Here is a 21,255-nt window from a genome sequence, read left to right on the forward strand (position 1 = left end):
TAAGAGCTCATTCACTATAATTTGGAACATATGATTCAGGACTGCGGAGCCACAACAGAAAATGATTTGCTCACTAACTGAAAAGGAAAAATATCATTGACCTATTGAGTAATAAAAAGCACGTTATACTGTATACTTTTATATATTGTTTGTATTTGCACAATGACTATATTTCATTTTTATGAAATTTGTACTTTTTTTTTTGTTAATCTTACCACCTATCCTGAAAGCATTATATATCATGTATAAAAAGCGTATTTGAAAAGAATTTTAAGTGCTTGGGCAAAAGGCATTCTGAAATTAATTTTGCCTTTATTTTTACTTTTCCTTTGCCTGATAATGTCTTGTGCGATGGGTGGTTGACAGTTATTTCTGTTTTTCATTAATATTTTCGTAGTATTTTCTATTTTTCATTAATCCTGACGTTCAGCTCTAATACAAAAGTAGATAAGTTCTTTTGGCAATGATGAAAATATATTATTTCCTTCTTTCTTATTTCTTTAATAGAATGAAGAGTTGAGTATCTTATATCCAGGTGCCATTGTGACTATTGATGGATTTAGCCTTTTTCAGTCTCTTCGTGCTTGTCGAAATCAGGTAGCAAAAGGTAATTTTTTGGCGAGACGGATCTAACTTCTAACGTCTTACTTAATTTAACCTACTTAGAGAATTAAACATGTGCTCAACATTAAAAAGGCCTCTGTACTAGATTTACAGAAAAAAACCCTGCTACTGTAGAGATGGGAGTGCATTGTTGGGTAGATTGCCTAGTAAGATAAAGGCAAGGACTGAAAATCTACTCTCTACATATTGGGGTAAGGGAACCAAATTTCTCACTAGATCAGCAGCTCTCGGGCTGGTGTGCTAGAATCCTGTGATTCTGCATTGCTTCCATCCTCACTGAGGGTAAAGATACCACTGTGTGCAGGGGGAGTTTTCCCCTTGGCAGGCAGGACCCAACAGGGAGTCAACACCAGCTTCTTTTTGCTAACCTGGAACACTTCTGAATGGACTAGTTAGAGGCCTGAACAATGTGTATATGGGCAACTACATTATTTCCAGACTTGGGGGTGAAAAGGGCCCAAATAAGAGTTCTTACTCTTACTGCTCAGAGTTTACCTTCTTTGGAAGAGAATACAGAGCAGAGTTGTATTTCATCAAATTCAAGATGCCATCGTTTGTAGATGCACTAGTATTTTATGTACCACAAAGCAGCAAAACTGCCAGAGAAAAACACATCATCGATTTTACGATCCCAATTTTAGAAAAGCCTTAATTAAACACAGTGAAAATACCAGGACTAGTGTAGACTTCCTCCTTTTCTTCTGGGTTTGGGTAGAGGGGCCTTAATGGCCCTAAAACAAAGTTTGTTTTGTTTGCAGATTGATGTGATTGGTAAAATCCTGAAGTTTTGGTTATGTGGGTCTTTAATATTACATACTTTTCTATTAGGCCAGAACTTGTTTGAATTTTTATACCTATTTTCATAATCTTTTAAATTATTTAAATTTAGGCACAATAAGCATTATTATCTTGAGGTCACTTAAAGTAGTCACCATTAATATGTATACCTACAGAGCCTGGCAGTTTTCTGCAGGTAAGAATTCAGTCAATGAAATAAACTAGAAATAGATGATTATGATTGGTATTGTCAGCCATTTAATTTTTATTATTTTTGAATTCCTGTTTATTTGTATGTTTAAGACCATAAGACCATTTTGTCTCCTAGGAAGGCAGTAAGCCATTTAGGGCCCTCTTATTGTAAGTTGCTCTAAAAAGAATTCTGATTGCATAGCCAAGAAATTGTTGTGCTTTTTATTTCCACATATAGGGAAATTCTCTTTTCTTGGCCTTACTGTCAAATCTGAAGTGCTTAGAGGAATATATTTTTACTTATAATAGTACTTTCTAGAATAAACAACCAGAATCCAGCTGTATTCTTTTTGGTGTTTTGTATGCTAGGTGTTTTTTGTTGTTGTTTTTGGTTTTTAAGATTTTATTTACTTGAGAGAGAGTGAGCACAAGCAGGGGGAGCAGCAGAGGGAGAAGCAGGGTCCCCACTCAGCTGGGATCATGACCTGAGCTGAGGGCAGGCACTTAAGCGACTGAGCCACCCAGGTGCCCCCAGCTATATTCTAATATGTAGCATGAGAATTTACTGATAAATAGGACCTTGTGCCTGATCCTGTGGCAAGAAGTGTAATAATTGCTTTTTCTTTCATTACTCACTAGGCAGAAATACTGAGCAGTGACGGGCATTTTATTCATTCTTTCTGGCAATGCTATTGCTGTTAACGTGTCTTTCTCTCAAGGCTGGCCGTGGTTACTTGCCTTACGGACCTTGCTGTCTGGGCGCTCCTGCCCGGCATATCATCAGGTTTTTAGTTTTTCACCAAGTTAAGGCACTATTAGCTGTTCCCAGGATTTTATCCACTGTCTTTCTCAGGGGGAAGAAATTAGCTTATTTGTCATCAGTTGTAGTTTGAATTCACCTTAAATTTTAGTAATAGTCTAGGGTTTTTAATTACCTTCTCCAATTACATTGAATTTTCCAAAAATCTCTTGTGACAGTCAACTTACCCTTAATGTTTGCATTTTACACGTATTCTCTTGGCATGAATAAAGTTCACTTTAACCTTGTTTACATTGCCTTGCCTCATTATTATCATTTAAGCTTTAGAGTAATAAATCAAGTTATTCCATTTTTAATGGGTTTTTGTAAAACTTCATCCATTATAGTTTGGATTGTTTGCTTTTTGTCTTTAACAGCTGCGGCATCGGGCAATGAGAACATACAGCCTCCACCGTTAGCTTATAAGAAATGGGGCCTCCAGGATATTGACACTATTATTGATTATGCTAGTATTGGTAAGCATTACTAGTTCAAATTTTTATGCAATTTATTTTTTTTACTTTTTAACTGATGGGTCTCATTTATTAGAAATGTACATTTATTCTTATGTGAAAAGAAAATGCATCGCCTTTAGTGAGACATTTGGAAGTTACCCCAGACTTACGGATTATGATAGGTATATGTGTTTAAGAAGTGGTAGCAGTTTTAATAATTATGTCTACAGCAGTATCGAGCAGTTTTAAGTCTTTCACTATTTGTCTGAATTTTTTTTTGTGGATAAGTTTAATCCATGAAATTACCATATAGATCAGTCTTCTAAAAATATAACCTTTAGACCAGCAGAATATAGATAAAAACAGATTTCTCCTTGCAAGCATATTTGAAGACTCACTGTGTTGGGCATTGGGAACACAGAAATGAAAAGACATGGTCTCATCCAGGAAGCGTGAGTTGAGTTGGAAGACACATGTGAAAACAATTGCAGGACTACAACAGTAGTGGACAAGGGGACCAGTGGGAATGGGAGCAGAGAAGCCCCAGACACTGAGGGAAATAGGGAGCAGGAGGCTGACTCCGGTCTGACATTGGAAGAATGAGTAGGACTTGACCAGGAGAACAAGCCCAGAGGAGGCATCTGGTCGACCTGTACACAGACTGGGGGTGGCGGCACAGTGTCTGCGGTAAAACTAATGGGCACTAAGGACCACTGGCAACAAGTGTGTAAACAGGACTCAGATTTTGACGGGCTTTGTATGCTGTGCAGAGAATTTTTAGATCTTTCTCCTAGCAGCATTGAGAGCCGTTGAAGAATTCAGAGCAAGAGAATGGTGTTACCACTTGGCCTGTTAGAAAAATCACTTTGGTGGAACTTTTTAGAGGCTGTAATATAGGGGTCAAGACTAGAAACTAGGCACAGTAAGGAAGCTGTAATTATCTTGGTAAGAAGTAATCAGTTTCTGAATTAAGGTAGTAGAAATGGGGGCAGAGAAGAAAATACTACTTAAAAATTGTTTTTTTCCTGTGTATCAATATATGCTTGTTAAAAAATTCAAATAGTACATAAATATATAAAAAGAAAAAGAAAAAATATCCCCTTAGCCCTACCATCCAGAGATACTCACCATTGGCATTTTGGTAAGCATCCTTACAGACTTGTGTGTGAAATGCATGTGTAATATATATATGGTTATATAGAGAAATAGGTTTTCAAAAATAGGATTATATCATATCAACTATATTATAGCTCTTTTCTAATCAGTGTATTTAAAGAGCCTTTCAATCAATTTTGCTGACACCCATTTTTATCAGGGTCCTAATAGAAGACAGATGGTGCCCTTGAAATAGGACAGTTGAAACACGTTTTATTTATAGAGAAGCTGTCTAGAAAGTGTGGTGTTGGAGAACCACAAGGGATGATAGAGCATCTCAGGGCTTCTTAGCAGCCCAGCTGTTGACCACTCCTAGGCCAAACAGGGTGAGGGCCTGGAGCAGTTCCAGAACTTGGAGATGACGAGTAGAATCAGCATCTTAAGAGCAGGTTGACTTTTGCACAAATGTCACAGGGAAATAGGTATCCTGACTTCAGTTTCCTTTCTGTCTTTGCTCTCCTGATGAGACTTCCCATTGTCTGAACCCAAGTGGAGGTCACCATAATGTATATACACTGGCCCTTGGGAGTGGGTGGGTAGAAAAGGAACAAATATGAATCCACAGAGTCAGACAGAAAATACCTGACACACAGATCTCTTTGTTTATTGTTGCATAGTTTTCCTATGGAATACTCTGCAATCAGCACTTTACTGGTAGACAGTTTGTCTTTACTTTTGCTGCAAAATTCCGAAGTGTTGAGTTCAGTTCAGGGTAGCTTCCCTGTTCTGTTAATTGAAGTTTGGAACATTGAAACAGGCTAGGAAAAATGATTGGATAGAAAATATTATTCTATTCATTTATCTCCCAGCCTACGAAATGATTTTAAAAAAAGGTACAATGGGGAGGTGCTTGGGTGGCTCAAACGGTTGGGTATCTGCCTTTGGCTCAGGTCATGATCCCAGGGTCCTGGGATCGAGCCCCACATTGGGCTCCCCTGCTGAGTGGGGAGCCTGCTTCTCCCTCTGCCTGCCGCTCCCCCTGCTTGTGCTCTCTCTGTCTCTCTCTGTCAAATAAATAAAATCTTCAAAAAAAAAAAAAAAAAGTACAATGGACTTTATTTTGCAAAACTTTATGTAAAGTTTTGATGAATTCATTCAACAAATAAGTGAATACCTATTATGTCCTAGGTGTTAATTAATAATGGAGCTAGAAATACAAGGCAGACAGGACCCTACCCTGATGAAGCTTACATTCTGGTGATAGGCAGACACACAGTGAACAATGGAACCAAATGAATAATTTGGTAATATCAAAATGTTGGTATGTATCATGAAGAAAATAAGCAGAGGGTTATGATGGAGAGTAAAGAGAGAGGGCATATCAGGTAGACTGGTGAGGAAAGGTCCCTCCAGGGAAGTGACATTCAGACTGAGATATAAAGGGTGTGAGAAGGAGCTAGCTATGTGAAGAGGTGTAGGAAGAGCATTCTGGGCAGAGGAAGCAGCAAAGAGATAAGCCTGTGGAGCCTCAGAGTCCTGAGAAACAGGAAGGAGGTCCATAATGACTTGATTGTTAAGAGTAAGGGTCAATGGGTCAAGGTCAGGTTGGAGATGTAGACTAGGGTCAGATCACATAGGGTAAGGAGTTTGGATTCTATTCTAAATATGGTGGATGTCATTGATGGAGTCTAGGTACGGGATATTTAAAATTATCCTTCTGACCTGCTGCTTAGAGAGAGGCTTGTAAAATAAAAAGTAAAGGCAGGAAGACCAGGAAGGAGTTTGTTGCAGGAGGGGAGAATGACGGCTTTGCCTACAGTCGGAGCAGTGGAGTTGGAGAGGGGTAGACAGAATTAACATATTTTGCACTTGGAGAGGGATGGATTTGAGAAATAAGAGAAAGGAAAGAATCAAGGATTTCTTAGTTTTTATCTTATTATTTATTTTAAGGATTTCTTAGTTTTTCAATTTGAGAAAAGAGTGGATGATCAAACTTTACTAAAATGAGAATAAGGAGAAGGAAGAGGTTTGAGGTGGACAGATTGGAGTTATGTTTTTTACAGGTTAACTTCTGACACAATTCCACATTCAGATGGAGGTGTCAAGTAGGCAGTTAGACATACATGTCTAAAGTTTAGGGAAGAAGTCCAGATTGTTGATAAAAATTTGGGAGGAAAAGGTTGACTGTGGAATGCTTCATAGAATCCAAGAAAGGGAGAAGGTCCACTGGATTTGACAACGTAGAGCTCTTCATTAAGTCTGATGTGAGCACTTTAAGTGGTGGACCAGTGAGGATGAAAGCCAGATTGGAGTAGGTCGGAGAAGAAATATTTCCACCCCTACTTTCAAAAATTAGAAACACAAGAACAAGAAGCTATATCACAGCATCTCCATTTTTATGTCCGGTCTTGACCTCTTCCTTAAAATTTATACTTTTTCCAGTGCCTGCTGAACTTGTCCACCTGAGTATACAAACTTAACATATCCAAAACAGAATTCTCGATTTCCTCCCCTGAACCCTTTCCTCCTTTTTTTCTTCTATATCCTCTCTTCTTTTGCTCACACCAAAAGATTCTGAGTCATCCTTGACCCCTCTTTTTCTCATGTTTTCATCCAGCCTCCCATTTGTCTCTTCCTGCATGGTAGACCCTATCTGACCACCGCTCATCTCCATCACTGTTAGCGCTGTGGTCTGAGCCACCATCCTGTCTTGCCTGAACTATTGAGGGAAAAAACATTCTAGCTGGTCTTTCTGGTTCCTTTCTTCCATCTCTAAACTATGTTCACTAGTAGCTAATAGCCTTTTGAAATGTAAGTCATGTTTTTGTCACTCTTCTGCACAAAATGTTATTTATAGCAGCTTCTCATCTTAATAAAATCCAGAGGCTTTACAGAGGCATACCAGGCCTGACATTGCCTGGTTTATGGTACATCTTTTACCTTATCTTCTTTAGTATCCCCGCTCCGTGTGTTCCACCATGCTCGTCTCCTTGTTGTTCCTGAGATGCACCAAGCATACTCCTGCTTGAGAGCACTTGTGATTGTTGCTCCTTCTGCCTGGAACATTTTCCCTAGCTTAGCCACATGGCGCTCTCTCACTTCATTCAGGTCTCTGCTCAAATATTTTGTCAAAGAAGTCTTCTTTGTCTACAATAATCTACTGTAGTCTACTGTAATAGACCTAGAAAATTATCCAATGAGTTTGACTTTATGGAAATTTATATTAAGATTTAAATTAATATAAATATTTTAATAATGATATTTAATACTTAATAGTTTAATATTTAATAAAGTGTATTTCAAATTAGTGTTCTATTTATATAAATATTATATTTTAATATGCATTTTAAACTGTAAATTATAATTTATAATATAAATTATGTTAATATTTATACTAAGGTGTTGCAAAGTGTGGAAAGGCCTCAGATGTTCAGGAAATACAAAAAAACCTCACAACTAAGGAAATGTAATTACAGTAGGCAGCTTATCTCAGCAGTGAGTAATATTTACATCATTCTTAATAATGAAAACAGTGAATGTGAATTTAATAAAAAAATTGACATATGTGTATATTGGAAGGATAAGGTGGGAGGAAGAGGGACTGTCATTATGCTATATCCTCATTTACCTTAAATCAGTGAAAAGTATTGCTAAGATTGGTGACTCAAAGACAACGGTCCTCTAGATCCCACCATTTGGCCACAGTATAGAGAGCAGGACCGCATGTTAGATAACAGCCCAGGGGTTTAGTCAGCAAGCTGTAGACTGTGGGAGAGGAGTGTCATGGAGGCATGGGAGTTGGGGGTCGAGGAGGACGGTAGGATTTGGGGCTGCTCTTGGATGCCCATTTGTTTGTGAGCCTTACTCTGAAATCCAGGTGTATTTTTTTCCCCCCCTGGCAATACTCAGCTGTTCTGCTGTAAACAGCAGAGAATGCAGAAAGTTTAGGTCATCCAGGTTAGGATTCAGCCAGGTTAGTATGTGAGAGAGACACAGGGCAATTGTAGGTAGGTGTATGCAAGAGAATGATTATGATGGAACACAAATCTAAGCCAGATAAGAAGGGAAGTGAATGCGGAAGTTGCTTGATAGTGAAAAAATGGTAGGATTAATGAAACTCTTGATGAAATTGTGGAATTATTACGGGGGTTACTAGAGTAGGATAGAAAGCTAAGAGGAGGTTGTCAAAAGGTGGTATGCTTGAAATCAAGGTTTCAAAGGCTGTAGAGTTGACAACAGGATCTAGGGTGTGTGTGGCACTGAAAGTGAATGACTGAAATTGTGGGAAGGGGAAGATCATAGTGGTAAGGATGGAAAGAACTGATCAGCCATCTCTTTAGAATAAATTAGAATAAACCCACTTAAAACTTTGGATACATATTGGGAAGTTGTCCTCTGGATAGCTTGTAGCAATTTATACTCCCATCTATCGTATGTGGGAGTACAGAGAGAAGTTATTTTAAAACTTAAATTCCGATTTATATGCAGCACAATTCACCCTTTGATTTCATTCTGGTAAAGTCAGGCCAAACTTATGCAAATTTTTATCATGTAGTAAAAACATTTTGTATATTGAGTCATGAATTCATTCATGAATGTGAGCCAGGCATTCTGATCTTTTGGAATAGTCCAGCTTCTGCAACAGTTATTTCATCACTTTAATCCGTAAGTCCAGCAAATGGTTTGCTCATGAACTCCCTAAAAGTATTTCCTTTCCCAGGACTCTTCTTTAGGAACAATGTGTTTTTGACCATTTGCAGACAAAGTAGAGGCAACACCTGTATATGAAAATTCCATTCTACAGTGTATTTGAGTTCAGAACTTCCCAACTGGTTATCCTCATGTACCATATGAGTACCCAGGTATCATGTGTGTGCCTGAGTCCACATAGGTTGGAATCTTAGCAGTACATCTTTACTCTCTCTAAGCTTATCCCCCCCCCCCCCCCCGGCTTTCTCTCCCTGCCACCCAGGTGAATTTACATGACCTTGGTTTTTCCTCTGCTGCACATAGGCATGTGGGTGCCAGCATTCAGTCTGTCTGCTTTTGCTCTTAGAGCCTTGGGGAAATGAAAAGTTAACTCTTCCTTAGAAAAGGTGGGGGATTTCTGGACTAAAAAGCAAAGGTTTGAAAGTGTTTGTTTTTGCTGTGTTGGGAGGGGTACGGGAGCAAAGATGCTCTCTCACCTTTTTGGTGGGAGTGTAAATTAGCACCACCTCTAGGGAATGCGGTAGAACAGTATTTAATAAAATTTTTAAAAACGTGATCCCCTCTGAGCCCACACTTCTGTATAAGAATTTTCCATACAGAGAGGGTTCTGTAGGTGCACAAAGACATATCAAAGATGTATATACTGTAGCATTATTTGTAGTGGCAAAAGATGGGAGGCAACCTAAATGTCCATCAGTAGGTCAGATCGGTTACGGTATGGCCGTACAGTGGGATGTTCTGAGTGATCGAGAAGAATGAGGCATGTCTCTTTGGTATTTTATTAAATGAAAAAATTGACTTGGTGTGCTATCGTTTATGTATGTACAGCATCTCTGGACAGCAGCATAAGAGACTGTCTCAGTTGGGGCCTCTCAGAACTGACTGATACCTCTCAGTAAGGCAGACTATACTTTTTGTACTGTTTGAATTTTGTGTCTGTTAAAAAATTAACATTTAAATTTTGTTTTTTAGTATTTTATGGCTTAGAGGAATAGATGGCACTTTTAATATCTTATGAATATTTTATGACATTGATTTTGTAGCTTTTAAAAGTGACTTTTATCCGTTAAATAAAACTAAGCAGTTTGTGTCTTCGAATGGAGTTGACGTAAAAATTTAATGACCTAAACTGACAGCGTCGTTTTAGTGCATTCCGCTCACATGTTGCTGCTGTTGTTTTAAAATAGGTATCATGACTTTGTCCCCTTTTGACCAAATGAAGACTGCCTCCAACATAGGTGGATTTAACGCAGCAATTAAAAACAGTCCACCCGCCATGTGTCAGTATATCACTGTCGGGTCCAGTCCATTTACCGGCTTCTTCTATGCTTTAGAGGTAAGAGTTTCCTCGCTGATCATGAGTGAGGCCTCTCTTGGTTTTTCAGCTTGTCTACAAATTGGATATTGTGAGTTAGCCTTAGAAAGATTCATCAGTTTACATTTCTAAGTTTCATTGGAAGCTAAAACTAGTCTCCGCTGACTTTCCTCTAAAATCTTTAGGTGAACTGAGAAGGTACTAAAGTCAGCGTAAAACAAACTTCTCTGTTTCTGATGCCCCAGGTTCTTAGTTGATTTGTCTTTAAATATTGATGCAGTCATCAGCAGCTCAGGGGTGTGAATGTCGGCCCGCCAGGGATTTGAGTAAATCAGGAATTGTAAAGCTGCCGACTATAGTAGATGTAAGTGGTGAAAATTGATTTTGTTCCTAAGGTAGGGGACCGTTAGGTGCTGGACTTGGTGTCTCTTATTTCTCGCTTAAAAAAAACCAGTCTTCTCAGAATTGTCCAGACTATCTCTTTACTTTAATAAAAATATATATTAAAAAGAGAGAGGGTGCCTGGGTGGCTCAGTTGGTTAAGCGACTGCCTTCGGCTCAGGTCATGATCCTGGAGTCCCGGGATCGAGTCCCGCATCGGGCTCCCTGCTCCGCGGGGAGTCTGCTTCTCCCTCTGACCCTCCCCCCTCTCATGTGCTTGCTCTCTCTCATTCTCTCTCTCTCAAATAAATAAATAAAATCTTTTAAAAAAAAAAAAAAAAAAAAAAAAAGAGAGAGAGAGAGGGACAGAAGCCAGTTGTATGTAGATAGGAAATCCATAGCCCTGCTAGAATAATGCCATCTTACTGTCCTAGTTTAAACTTTTTAAGTTAATTACAATTTAAGGAGGGAAATCCTGAAGACAAAATAGACAACAAGCAATTTTACTGTTAAACTATAGAGTTAAGACTTTTGATTATATTGCTGCCTCCTAAAACAAAGCTTTTACTGTGTGGTCTGAAAGATGCTGAATATTTTTGCTAGTCCAGGCTTTACAGCTTTTCATAACTTTTAAAAGTAAGCCTTGTGTAGAAAGCATGTTTTGTTTCTTTGTCAGCTGTTCAGTTTTCTCTTTCCTGTGCCCTGTTTTCCAGGGAAGCTCCCAACCATTACTGTCTCACGTGGCGCTGGCGGTCGCAAGTAAACTCACTTCTGCTTTATTTAATGCTGCCAGGTAATTTTATCACAATTCCGTGTAAAGTCATTTGTATATTACCTGTATATCTGTAAAATTATCTGCTTGCTTTTACCATCTGTTTTGGTCGCCTGCACATGAAAATGCTAGGAGCGCTGCTTTTATTCTCCATTTTCTTTCTGTTCAGTGGTTGGCTTGGTTGGAAAAGCAAGCACGAAGAAGAAGCAGTGCAGAAGCAAAAGCCAAAGGTGGAGCCAGCCACCCCGTTAGCTGTCAGGCAAGTCTGTCACGCTCCTCTCAGGTTTTCGTATTTTAAAAAGTGTGCTGTTAAATTTATGGTCTTTCAGTGTGCTCAGTTGATTGGTCGATCTCATGAGTTTTTGGAGCTGCTGTCACAATATAAACTCCATGAGGAGAGTGGTTCTTGCCTGTTTTGTTCACAGCTACCTCCCTGTCCTATAGTAGGTGCTCAGTGTGTATTTGCCGAGTGTGATTTTTTACAGATACCTATAATCTGAGCTTAAGTTGCAAGAAAATTTGTTTTGTGAGAGCTGTTGAAATTTTTTAAAGAGCTTAGATAGTTTATTAGTAAGCTGTATAGACTTAAAAAATGCTTAGTGATTTCTTTAAAAAACATAAAAACAAGGAGTCCCATGCATTCAAGCACTCTTCAGAATGCAGGGTTGTGCTTTTTTATTTACTTCAGTTGTGCTAGAGGATAGTGTATGTGTCAGGTTTTGGGATGAGAGAGTGTGATTTTTGCTTGATTTTGTTTTAAAATCATTTTTATTACCTAATAAAAAATACCACCAGGAAGGGAAACAGAATCCTGCCCCCCTTGTAGATGTTCTTCACTTAAGAGATATAACTAATTATCTGTTATTAAAATTTATTGAAGATGAGCCTCTAAGGTTTTTTTCATCTTTTTAAAAATATGATAACATCTCAGATATTTTCTAAATTCACTGAAGAATCAAGAAGTAAGCCAGATGGCTCTGTGCTTCCAAATAAATTAACAGCATTGGGGCACCTTGTCTCAGGGATTTCCCTCCTAACGAGTGCACCTCTCCTTTCAGAGGACCTCTTTCCTTTTATCTTACAGTTCCAGTAAGATTGGTTCTAGACCAAGAACATTTGAGAGATAATTATTTAGAAGAGGGGAAATTCTTCAGGCAGATACAGGGATGTCAGCAGGATATGATATCTAGCAGAAAGAAGAGATTAGAAATATGAACTTAGACAAAGATGCCCGTGTAGGAGCAAAATATTCCAAAACTTAATTGGTTATGAGGGTACTGTTTCCTATGATATAACAGTTAATCAAGAAAAGATAGTTTTACTTGATATTCTCTAAAAATATAAGATTGGATATTTATATAGAAAATTTATGAAATAAAACTTAGGTGTTTTTATTTTATAATGGAAGAAACTTCTTAGGCATTTTGTGTTGCAAAATGTCTGGTGTAATTAGTTATTAAATTAACTATTAACCCATGCAGGATTTCTATTTCTTTATATAAAAGCAGATTTGACCTATTTTGTTTATGCAGTTCGTGATTCTGTCATCTTTTTCTAGACGGGAATTTGATTTGAGCTTTGTATTTTCTTTTACATAACAGATTTGGACTTCCAGATTCTAGACGCCATGGTGAAAGTATATGTCTGTCTCCATGTAACACACTTGCAGCAGTAACAGATGATTTTGGCAGAGTAATTTTATTGGATGTAGCTAGAGGAATTGCAATACGCATGTGGAAAGGTACTTCCTTATAAAAATCCAGAAAAAAATGTTAATTTGCTTTGTACCCCAATAGTTGAGCAATATTATCTTCCTTCAGCTTCTGGTGGACAACACTGCTTAATTCGTTATGTTTATGCTATCTTTTTTTTTTTTTTTAACATGAACTCTTGTCAGTAACACTTGATCTAGTAGTCCAATTGATCTATCCTTTAAGTTTGATTAATTTATAGGCACTTTTAATTCTCTTCCTTGTGTACTTTTCATTTCTCACTGTCATTGTTAAATTCCTGAAGTCGGTTTCTTGCCTCTGTTACATTCATTCCACTTCACAAGGTCGTGTTTAAATCAGATGTTCTCTTCAAATCTAGAATGCTAAGTTTTTCAAACTAAAGATGGCAAAAACCCATCTTTGCTGACTTGACTTCCACATCTGTATGCTTGGATCAATTTACTTAAGTTTCTTAGGAGTCTGTCAGTTAGGAGCTGTAGTTAGCTGCTAATAAAAGACCCAAGTTCAGGATTGATATAATATGCCCATGACATCCTCAGGAACCCAGTTTAACTTCCTGAGCTTCCCCACTCAAGGTTATTTCATGGTTCAGATGGCTGCTGGAGCTCCAGCCTTCCTATCTGCAATCCAGGAAGGAGGAAAGGAAGAGGAAGAACTACCAACGGAGTCAGTCCACTTTGAAGATGATTTCCTCCCAAGCTTTTTCTACAGTGCATTAGACGGGACTTAGTCACATAGTCATACCTAACTATAAGGGAGACTTGAAAATATGTAGGCACACTGTCAACCTGAAAAAGATAAGACCTCTTTGACCAAGGAAGAAGGGAGAATGCATATTTTGGAATCATCTGGAATAGTAACATGTCAGCACAGATAGGCTACTTGTTAGAAACCACAGTTATGATGCAGTCTGGTCTGTACTGAGCAATGTGAGGAATAATGGATTTGAGGACATTAAGTTACTCTGGACAGATTGAGACCACTGTCACCTTCTTGCCAGAGAATTCCTGCAGTGTTTACCTGGTACATGTTTAAGTGTCTGTAGAGATAGGTTTTAGTGCTGCAGATATATCATTCTTCTTGGGGTTTGTCTTCTGAAATAACATGACGGGTGGTTCTCAGCAAGACTTTTCCAGAATATAGAAGACATAGGTACATCAGCTGGTCCAGATCCATTGTAGCGATCTTGTTGCTGGTACTGTTGTTTTTCCTGCTGCAGCTGGTGCAGTTTTCCCCCATTCTCGGAAGAGAGGGGTCAGTTGCCTGTGGAAGGGGCCCCCCGAGATGGAAAACAGTGTCAGCCGTATCTCGCTCACAGGCCGGGGTTTCCTGCCACCACCTTGCACCGTATTCTCCCTGTCTGCATAACCCGAAGGGACTTGAAAAGCAGAAAATCAAGTTGATTTTTCTCTTACACTTTATATGGACTTTTATTTAAAATCCAAACCTGATAACCTTCCCCGGACTTTTTAAAGGTAGCTAATTTTTTTAAAGAGAAGGAGGGGAGAGAATGAGATTGAGGAAGGGTACTCATGAAGCTGTAATGATACCTGTTTGTTTTTTGTTTTTTAAAGAAAAAGCAGTGATCAGGAGCAAATATAACAAAATACTAAGATTTAATAAGACTTGGTGATGGATTCAGTATTATAATTACTATCTTTTCTGTTTAAGATATTTCATACTAAAAAGATAATGTACTTTTATAGCTTTTCTTAAACCCCTCTCTAAAACATCCCACAATGCTTCAGAAAGCTATGATCAAACCTAGATTAACTAATTAGCTTCCCTTTTCCTTGGTCTCCAAGGGTATCGCGATGGACAGATTGGTTGGATCCAAATTGTAGAGGACCTCCATGAAAGAGTACCAGAAAAGGCAGATTTTTCCCCCTTTGGAAATACTCAGGGTCCAAGCCGAGTAGCTCAGTTCCTTGTGATCTATGCACCAAGAAGGGGAATCTTAGAAGTGTGGAGCACACAGCAGGGACCTCGAGTAGGAGCTTTCAACGTGGGAAAGCACTGCAGGTAAGCTGCAAACCCTGGCATTTTCCTGGTTACAAAAAGGAATGCTTTTATTCAAGTCTTTATTAAAGCTGCTTAGTAGGTTGCAAGTTGTTTGAGAATTGCAGTGTTCTTTATTCTGGTTTTCCCTGCCGAGTGCCTGCTATATAATTAAGGATTAGGTATTTAATAACAAAAAATCTTACCACGATACGCTACCGAATTTAATAAAGTTACCTGTGGTGCTGCCATTTATCCCCATCCCTTACTTACGTTGTGGAGGCTCAAAAGGAGAGATTGCTTCAGATTCCTGTGGTGATGATGTTAAGTGAGGTGAGCCTTTGTTTGGCATTGCTACATAGGCCTGACTGTCCTTCCATTTTCTAGCACATTTTAACAAGGCAGAACTCTACCAGTCAGGATTTTACTTATGCTTTTGGTATCAGTTAGTGTTTATTTGCCTTATTAGTGCTCCTGAATTGATAGTAATGTAGGGGGTCCCTAGATATAATAAAAGCACTTTTGGCATTTCTCCTTTTTCTCTAATAATCTTACCATATTGGTTTGTGACTTCCTCAGGCTTCTGTATCCTGGCTATAAAATAATGGGCTTAAATAATGTTACCAGTCAGAGTTGGCAGCCACAGACTTACCAGATCTGTCTTGTTGATCCAGTGTCTGGAAGTGTGAAAACAGTAAATGTTCCTTTCCATTTAGCACTGAGGTAAGATTCATCCAGTTGTCCCTCTGCTAACTTTTCCATCCCTTATTTTGCTCTTTGTTTTGTAGTTACCATTTTGTTGTTGTTTTTTTTTTTCTCATTAGATATCTTTAAAGTTAAATAGGAAGAATATAAAGGAAAAGAGTTGGAGTGTGTCAGATTTAGAAGGAAAGCGATTTCACATTCTGTAAGAATTTGTTGTATTTATTGTTTTAGTGACAAGAAGTGCGAACGAGCCAAGGACATGCACCTAGTGAAGAAGCTGGCTGTCCTGCTGAAAACAAGACCTCCTAACCTCGGTGCGCGTCCTTTAGCAAAAAAATAATAACGCATACCCTTGGTCATTTTCTAAATTAATAGCATATTGTAAATGCAGCAATCAGAATATTTCAGTTCATTTGTGAGCTGTTGTAACTCCTTGAAATAAGGTGAGGTGCAAGTAATCATGTATATTTTTAATTGGAATTGCTCTGTAAATATGAGGCATGCCCTCTGGGAGATATTAAAATTTGTAACAATAGAACAATAATGGGAGAGAAACCAGAAGTCCCTGAGACTGGCTGATAGCTACAAATATGTGCATTCTTCTTTCAGAATAAAGTTTACCTTGTAACAAAAGTGAAAAATTTACCTTGGTTAATTTTCTCTTTGTAGATTTGGTTGAAACACAAATAAAGGAATTAATTCTTGATATTAAGTATCCTGCAACCAAGAAACAAGTAAGTATGTATAATATGTGAACTTTCCTGCTGAGTAGCTGGGGCATATTTCTCTTAAGAAGGTCTTTATTTTCCTTTTTCCCTCCAAACATGACAGGCTAACCTCTTCTTTTCCGGTTTTTATTCACACATCCTTTTTATATTCACATTTGGAAGTTCCTGTTGTCTCTCTCCTTTCCTCCTTTTTTTTTTTTTTAAGATTTTTTTAAATTTATTTATTTGAGATAGAGAGAATGAGAGAGAGAGAGCACATGAGAGGGGGGAGGGTCAGAGGCAGAAGCAGGCTCCCTGCCGAGCAGGGAGCCCGATGCGGGACTCGATCCAGGGACTCCAGGATCATGACCTGAGCCGAAGGCAGTCGCTTAACCAACTGAGCCACCCAGGCGCCCTTTCCTCCTTTTTTTAATTAACATTACCATACACATGTGTGCATGTTTGAAACACACACACATCTATACATATACTCAGAATAAAGAATAATAATGAACACATATGTGTGACCACCCACCTTAGGAAATAGAATGTTACCAAGAACTCTGAAGAGCCCTACGTGTCCCTCTCTCTTTTGCTTTTTATAGTTGTATTATTTCTGTATGGCTCCTTTAAAATGTCGATGCATTTTCTGCCTTTTAAAACTTCGTATCACTGGAGTCATGTTCCGTGTCTCCTTCCTGTGACTTCATTCCTTCAACAGTATGTTTCTTTGAGATGTCCCTGTTGATGCCTGCAGCTACAGTGGACGTGTACCGTGTCTGCTATACTTGGTTCACTCTCCTCCTGTCAGGGGGCATTTAGAGTTGTTTCCAGTTTTTTTCTATTACAGTGATACTGTGATTATCCTTGTACATAGGATACTACGTATCTTTATGTTCCCAGGTGCACATATGCGAGAGCTTCTCTTGAGTTTGTACCTAAGAGGGGAATTGTGGTGTACTGAGCTTCTCTAGCTGTACTAGCTGATGAAAGATTGCTTCTCAAAATACTTGCACTAATGTATGTTCCCACTTGTACCGTGTAAGAGGGCCTGTTCCTCCACAGCCTCAGCATCCCATGGTATTGGCAGACTTGTTGCTTTTTGCCAGGTTTGTGGTTCTAATATGATTAGATGTGATTTCTTTTACTCGCACCCTCTTCTCCAAACCCCTCATAATGCTGCTCAAGTTCTAACTCTATAAATTCTTTTTTTTTTTTTTTTTTTAAGATTTTATTTATTTATTCGGCAGAGAGCTCAAGCAGGGGGCCGGCAGGCAGAGGGAGAGGGAGAAGCAGGCTCCCTGATGAGCAGGGAGCCCGATGCAGGGCTTGATCCCAGGACCCTGGGATCATGACCTGAGATGAAGGCAGCCACTTAACCAACTGAGCCACCCAGGCGCCCAGAGTTCTAACTCTTTAAATTCTTACACAACACTTCAATCCCTATGGATACCTCTGAACTCCTACTCTGCTTTTAGTCAGAACTGGTTAGCTAATGGCTACTTGTTCTCTAATTATTTCTTGTACATGAATCCTAGCTCACCAATCTTTTCCTTTTTACCTCTTTTAAGCTCCTCCAAGTAGGGACCTCACCAAATACATCAATTTCATAATCCACAACAACTAAAATAATGCTAGATATGTGGGAGTAAAAATTTAGTGAATATTGATTTCTTTTTATTCCCTTTTATTTTACTGTAGCAGTCATTTTTAAAAAATACCTTTTATTGTTTTATTGTAGAACTGGCAAGTCCCTGTGACTTTTTTTTTTTTTTTTTTTAAGAGAAGAAGGGTGGGGAGGGGCAGAGGGAGAGGGAGAGAGAAACTTAAGCAGGGCTCCATGCCCAGTGCATACCCTGACACAGGGCTCGATTTCACAACTGTGAGATCCTGACCTGAGCTGAAATCAAGAGTCAGATGCTTAACTGACTGAGCCACCCAGGCACTCAAGTCCCTGTGACTTCTAATCAAGCTTTCCATTCTGCTGACAGGGCTAATTGGTTCTCCTCTTTCTCAGGACAAAGTCTCAGTTAATGAAAGATGACATTCCTATGACAAGGTGGGCATCCAAGAGAGGTAGTTTAGAGAACCTGTGGTAGAAAGGGAGGGTTATAACCCAAACAGGGCTTCTCGTTTTGATACCATCTTTCTTGTCTTACTTCATGGAACAGCAAAATTGGAAAAGTTCAGCGTACTACAGACTGTCTTCTTGACCTTTTTAAAAATTATTATACTACTGAATTGTGTGTGAAACTATGAATTTTATAAAAAATGCTGGAAAAGCTCATAGTTAAAGTTGTGTATTGTTTTTAACACTAAAGGGAAAAAACAGTTCAGGCTTTGGAAGAAGGAATAAATAGGCAAGTGGTAGACAGAACAGAGACAATTGTGTTTTGCTGGGTATTTGCCTTTTTCAGTCACTTTCTTTATATCCACCATGTAGTTGCCTCATCATGGGCTTGACCACCCTTTTGAGCCACCCTTAGAGCCCCATTTCTTACCTACACACACACACACACACACACACACACACACACACACACACACACAGGTGGTTGTGTTACAGTCTTTGTCTCATGCTACATTCTCAGCCAACTTTTGAAATTATTTAGTCTTATCAATAAAAAGCCAGTTTAATGGCCTAATATGAAAGGATAAGTATGAACTTTAACTGCTGTGTCTACCCATTGGTGATTCTGATGGTTGCTTCTTTAGGCATAAAGAGAGATTTTGGAACTGGTGGTGAAGGCTCTTAAGTATCTGCTGGGGGAGGGGCAGGAAGAGGAAGGTGGGGTGAGGTAGGGAGCATCTATATACCTTGCATGGCCTTTATATTCCCCCAGCCATGCTCAAATGCAGTCATTAAACAGTAACTAAGTTGTCAGCTTTCATCATTGACACAACAGTAACAGCCTCTGCTTTTCATTTATGCCGGTGGAGTGTAGACTTACACTCTTTTTATTGGTGAATAGCTTTATCATGGTCCCTGTTTCATCTTGGCCATTCTGTTAAATACCAGTAGCCTTCTAGTTGTTTCATTCTGGGTCTGGATTTTTTGCCATTCCACCATAAGGTGCATGAGATGAAATTGATTGCATAATAGATATGATGCAACTCTCCTTCTCAGGTACGTACACGAAAACATCTTAATTATGGAGCTTCCCTTGGAAATTTGGGGTACTGAAGGTGTTGGCATAAATATGAAATTTAAAAAACAAAATCGTTGCCTTCTGATTGTTAGAATTGCTCAATATCTTTCTTCTAGGCCTTGGAAAGCATTTTTGCAAGTGAACGATTACCATTTTCCTGCTTTAGAAACATCACTCAGACTTTAATGGACACTTTAAAAAATCAAGGTAATAGGGTTTGTACTGATTGGAGGTTCTGGTCTTCAGATTTTTTAATTCTGATTATAAAAAGCTATTCCTGTTTATGATATCATCATGTTACTTCAATGTGGAAATACTACAAGAAATAACTAAAGGTATTTCATACCTTTAGTATTTGGAGACTTTTTTATTCCCTACTTGGTGTATGCAGCTGATCTTCATCTGAGCTTTCTCTGAATATACTGTTTCTTTCTGTAAATATTTCCCTTAAAAATCTTTCTACCCTGAGGAAAGACACCAGTATAGGATGGTGAGAAGTGGTTATTTTGTTACAGTCGTACTCGTGTGAAAGGCAGCAGCATGAGGGGAGAAAGTTAGCTGGTGGTCTGCAAAAAACAGTGGCGCTTTCTTGCTTTCAAACTGTCTTTTACTTAGCTTTATGGAAGGAGAATGATTCCTGTAGATGAAGCATTCTTTAAATTTGTTTTGACTGGGATAATGATTTTTTAAAAAAGTACACTTTGAATTAACGTTCTGTTACTGTATGGCATCCACATTTTCTCCTCTACTTCCCTCATGAACAGTAAGGACTTCCAAAATTGGACTCTAAGTAAATTATTAGCTCTGAGTTTGCTGGTTGTTTTTTACTGTTCAAAATTTGTCTGAAAAAGAACTACATCTCTAACTGTGGGATTTTAACTCTGTCCAGCTGACCAAGCAAAATTCAGTTTATTCTCAATACCTAACATAAATTAAATTGTAGTGTGTAATGTGCAGACTTCGTCTAGCTGTGACTTTTTGCTTGTCATGTTAGTTATATAAAGCCAGCTTTATATTTATCTTTAAGCCAACTTAAAGTGGCTTAATAAACAGATCATAGTATCCCCTTTCAAGACTTTAAGCATCCTAATGTTGAGATTTTTTTTCAACACATATTTAAAGCTGACTTTTGGAAAATAGTGAATTTCTTTAGAATATACAGCTTGTTAGAAATACGTCTTTTAAAAAGCATAGTATGTTTATAAAGCTCCCCCATCCCTCCAGGCTTTACCGAAATCTCAAAATTTATTGAATCAGAATTTATCTTGCACTGGATGAGATAAAAGTAAACCAAATACCACTGTTGGAATTCTATAAAATCATCACCAGTTTCAAGTTCCACCCATAATTGAGATTCCTAAAAATTTCACCTATTTAATATGCTAAGTTTTATTGTAGCTATACCAGCTCTTGGAGGTAAAGTCCCTGCCTTTTAAAAGAGTAGTTGTTTTATATTAGATGATAAATATTTAAATTATCATGAGGGAATGTATTATATAGAGAGTATTTCTCTTTTTTAAGAAAAATAAAAACGCCTGATTGATGGAGAATGTTAAGTAGAATTGTACTTTGGTCTCTTTGCCAACCTTCCTTGAGGATAAATCTGTTACAGTCCAGAGTTTGTGCTTGAATTCTGGTATCTTTGACCACCATGATAACAAGAGCCAGGCAGCTTTCTATTTGTCTGTCCTCTGAACAGAATGGGTGGCATATGAATTATGGGGTGAGGGAGAATATTTTCAAAGCTGTTTTCAGATCATTTTTAAAAAATTTGAGTATTAGACTAAGATAGCTCTTTTTTTTCTTTTTTTCCACCCCCTCCTCCACTAGTACTATGCCTTAT

General features: G+C 38.4%; 1 protein-coding gene and 1 non-coding gene across 2 annotated transcripts in view; both read left to right on the forward strand.

Annotated features, from left to right (window-relative positions):
- The window catches only part of RAB3GAP2 (RAB3 GTPase activating non-catalytic protein subunit 2), a 99,226-nt gene that overhangs the window by 44,433 nt on the left and 33,538 nt on the right, over positions 1 to 21,255 (forward strand). Inside the window, exons 8-18 of the mRNA XM_044915896.1 lie at positions 508 to 607; positions 2,770 to 2,868; positions 9,840 to 9,988; positions 11,062 to 11,141; positions 11,290 to 11,379; positions 12,722 to 12,861; positions 14,659 to 14,875; positions 15,431 to 15,574; positions 15,788 to 15,870; positions 16,226 to 16,290; positions 19,529 to 19,619. Of these exons, the coding sequence (XP_044771831.1) occupies positions 508 to 607; positions 2,770 to 2,868; positions 9,840 to 9,988; positions 11,062 to 11,141; positions 11,290 to 11,379; positions 12,722 to 12,861; positions 14,659 to 14,875; positions 15,431 to 15,574; positions 15,788 to 15,870; positions 16,226 to 16,290; positions 19,529 to 19,619 (1,258 nt within the window). The remainder of the gene's footprint in view (positions 1 to 507; positions 608 to 2,769; positions 2,869 to 9,839; positions 9,989 to 11,061; positions 11,142 to 11,289; positions 11,380 to 12,721; positions 12,862 to 14,658; positions 14,876 to 15,430; positions 15,575 to 15,787; positions 15,871 to 16,225; positions 16,291 to 19,528; positions 19,620 to 21,255) is intronic.
- Positions 4,689 to 4,820, forward strand: LOC123325216. Its single transcript, XR_006540316.1, has one exon. It is a non-coding gene; the product is annotated as a small nucleolar RNA SNORA36 family (small nucleolar RNA).

This window comes from Neomonachus schauinslandi, chromosome 6, assembly GCF_002201575.2.
Source record: "Neomonachus schauinslandi chromosome 6, ASM220157v2, whole genome shotgun sequence".
In the NCBI taxonomy this organism is placed as follows: domain Eukaryota; kingdom Metazoa; phylum Chordata; class Mammalia; order Carnivora; family Phocidae; genus Neomonachus; species Neomonachus schauinslandi.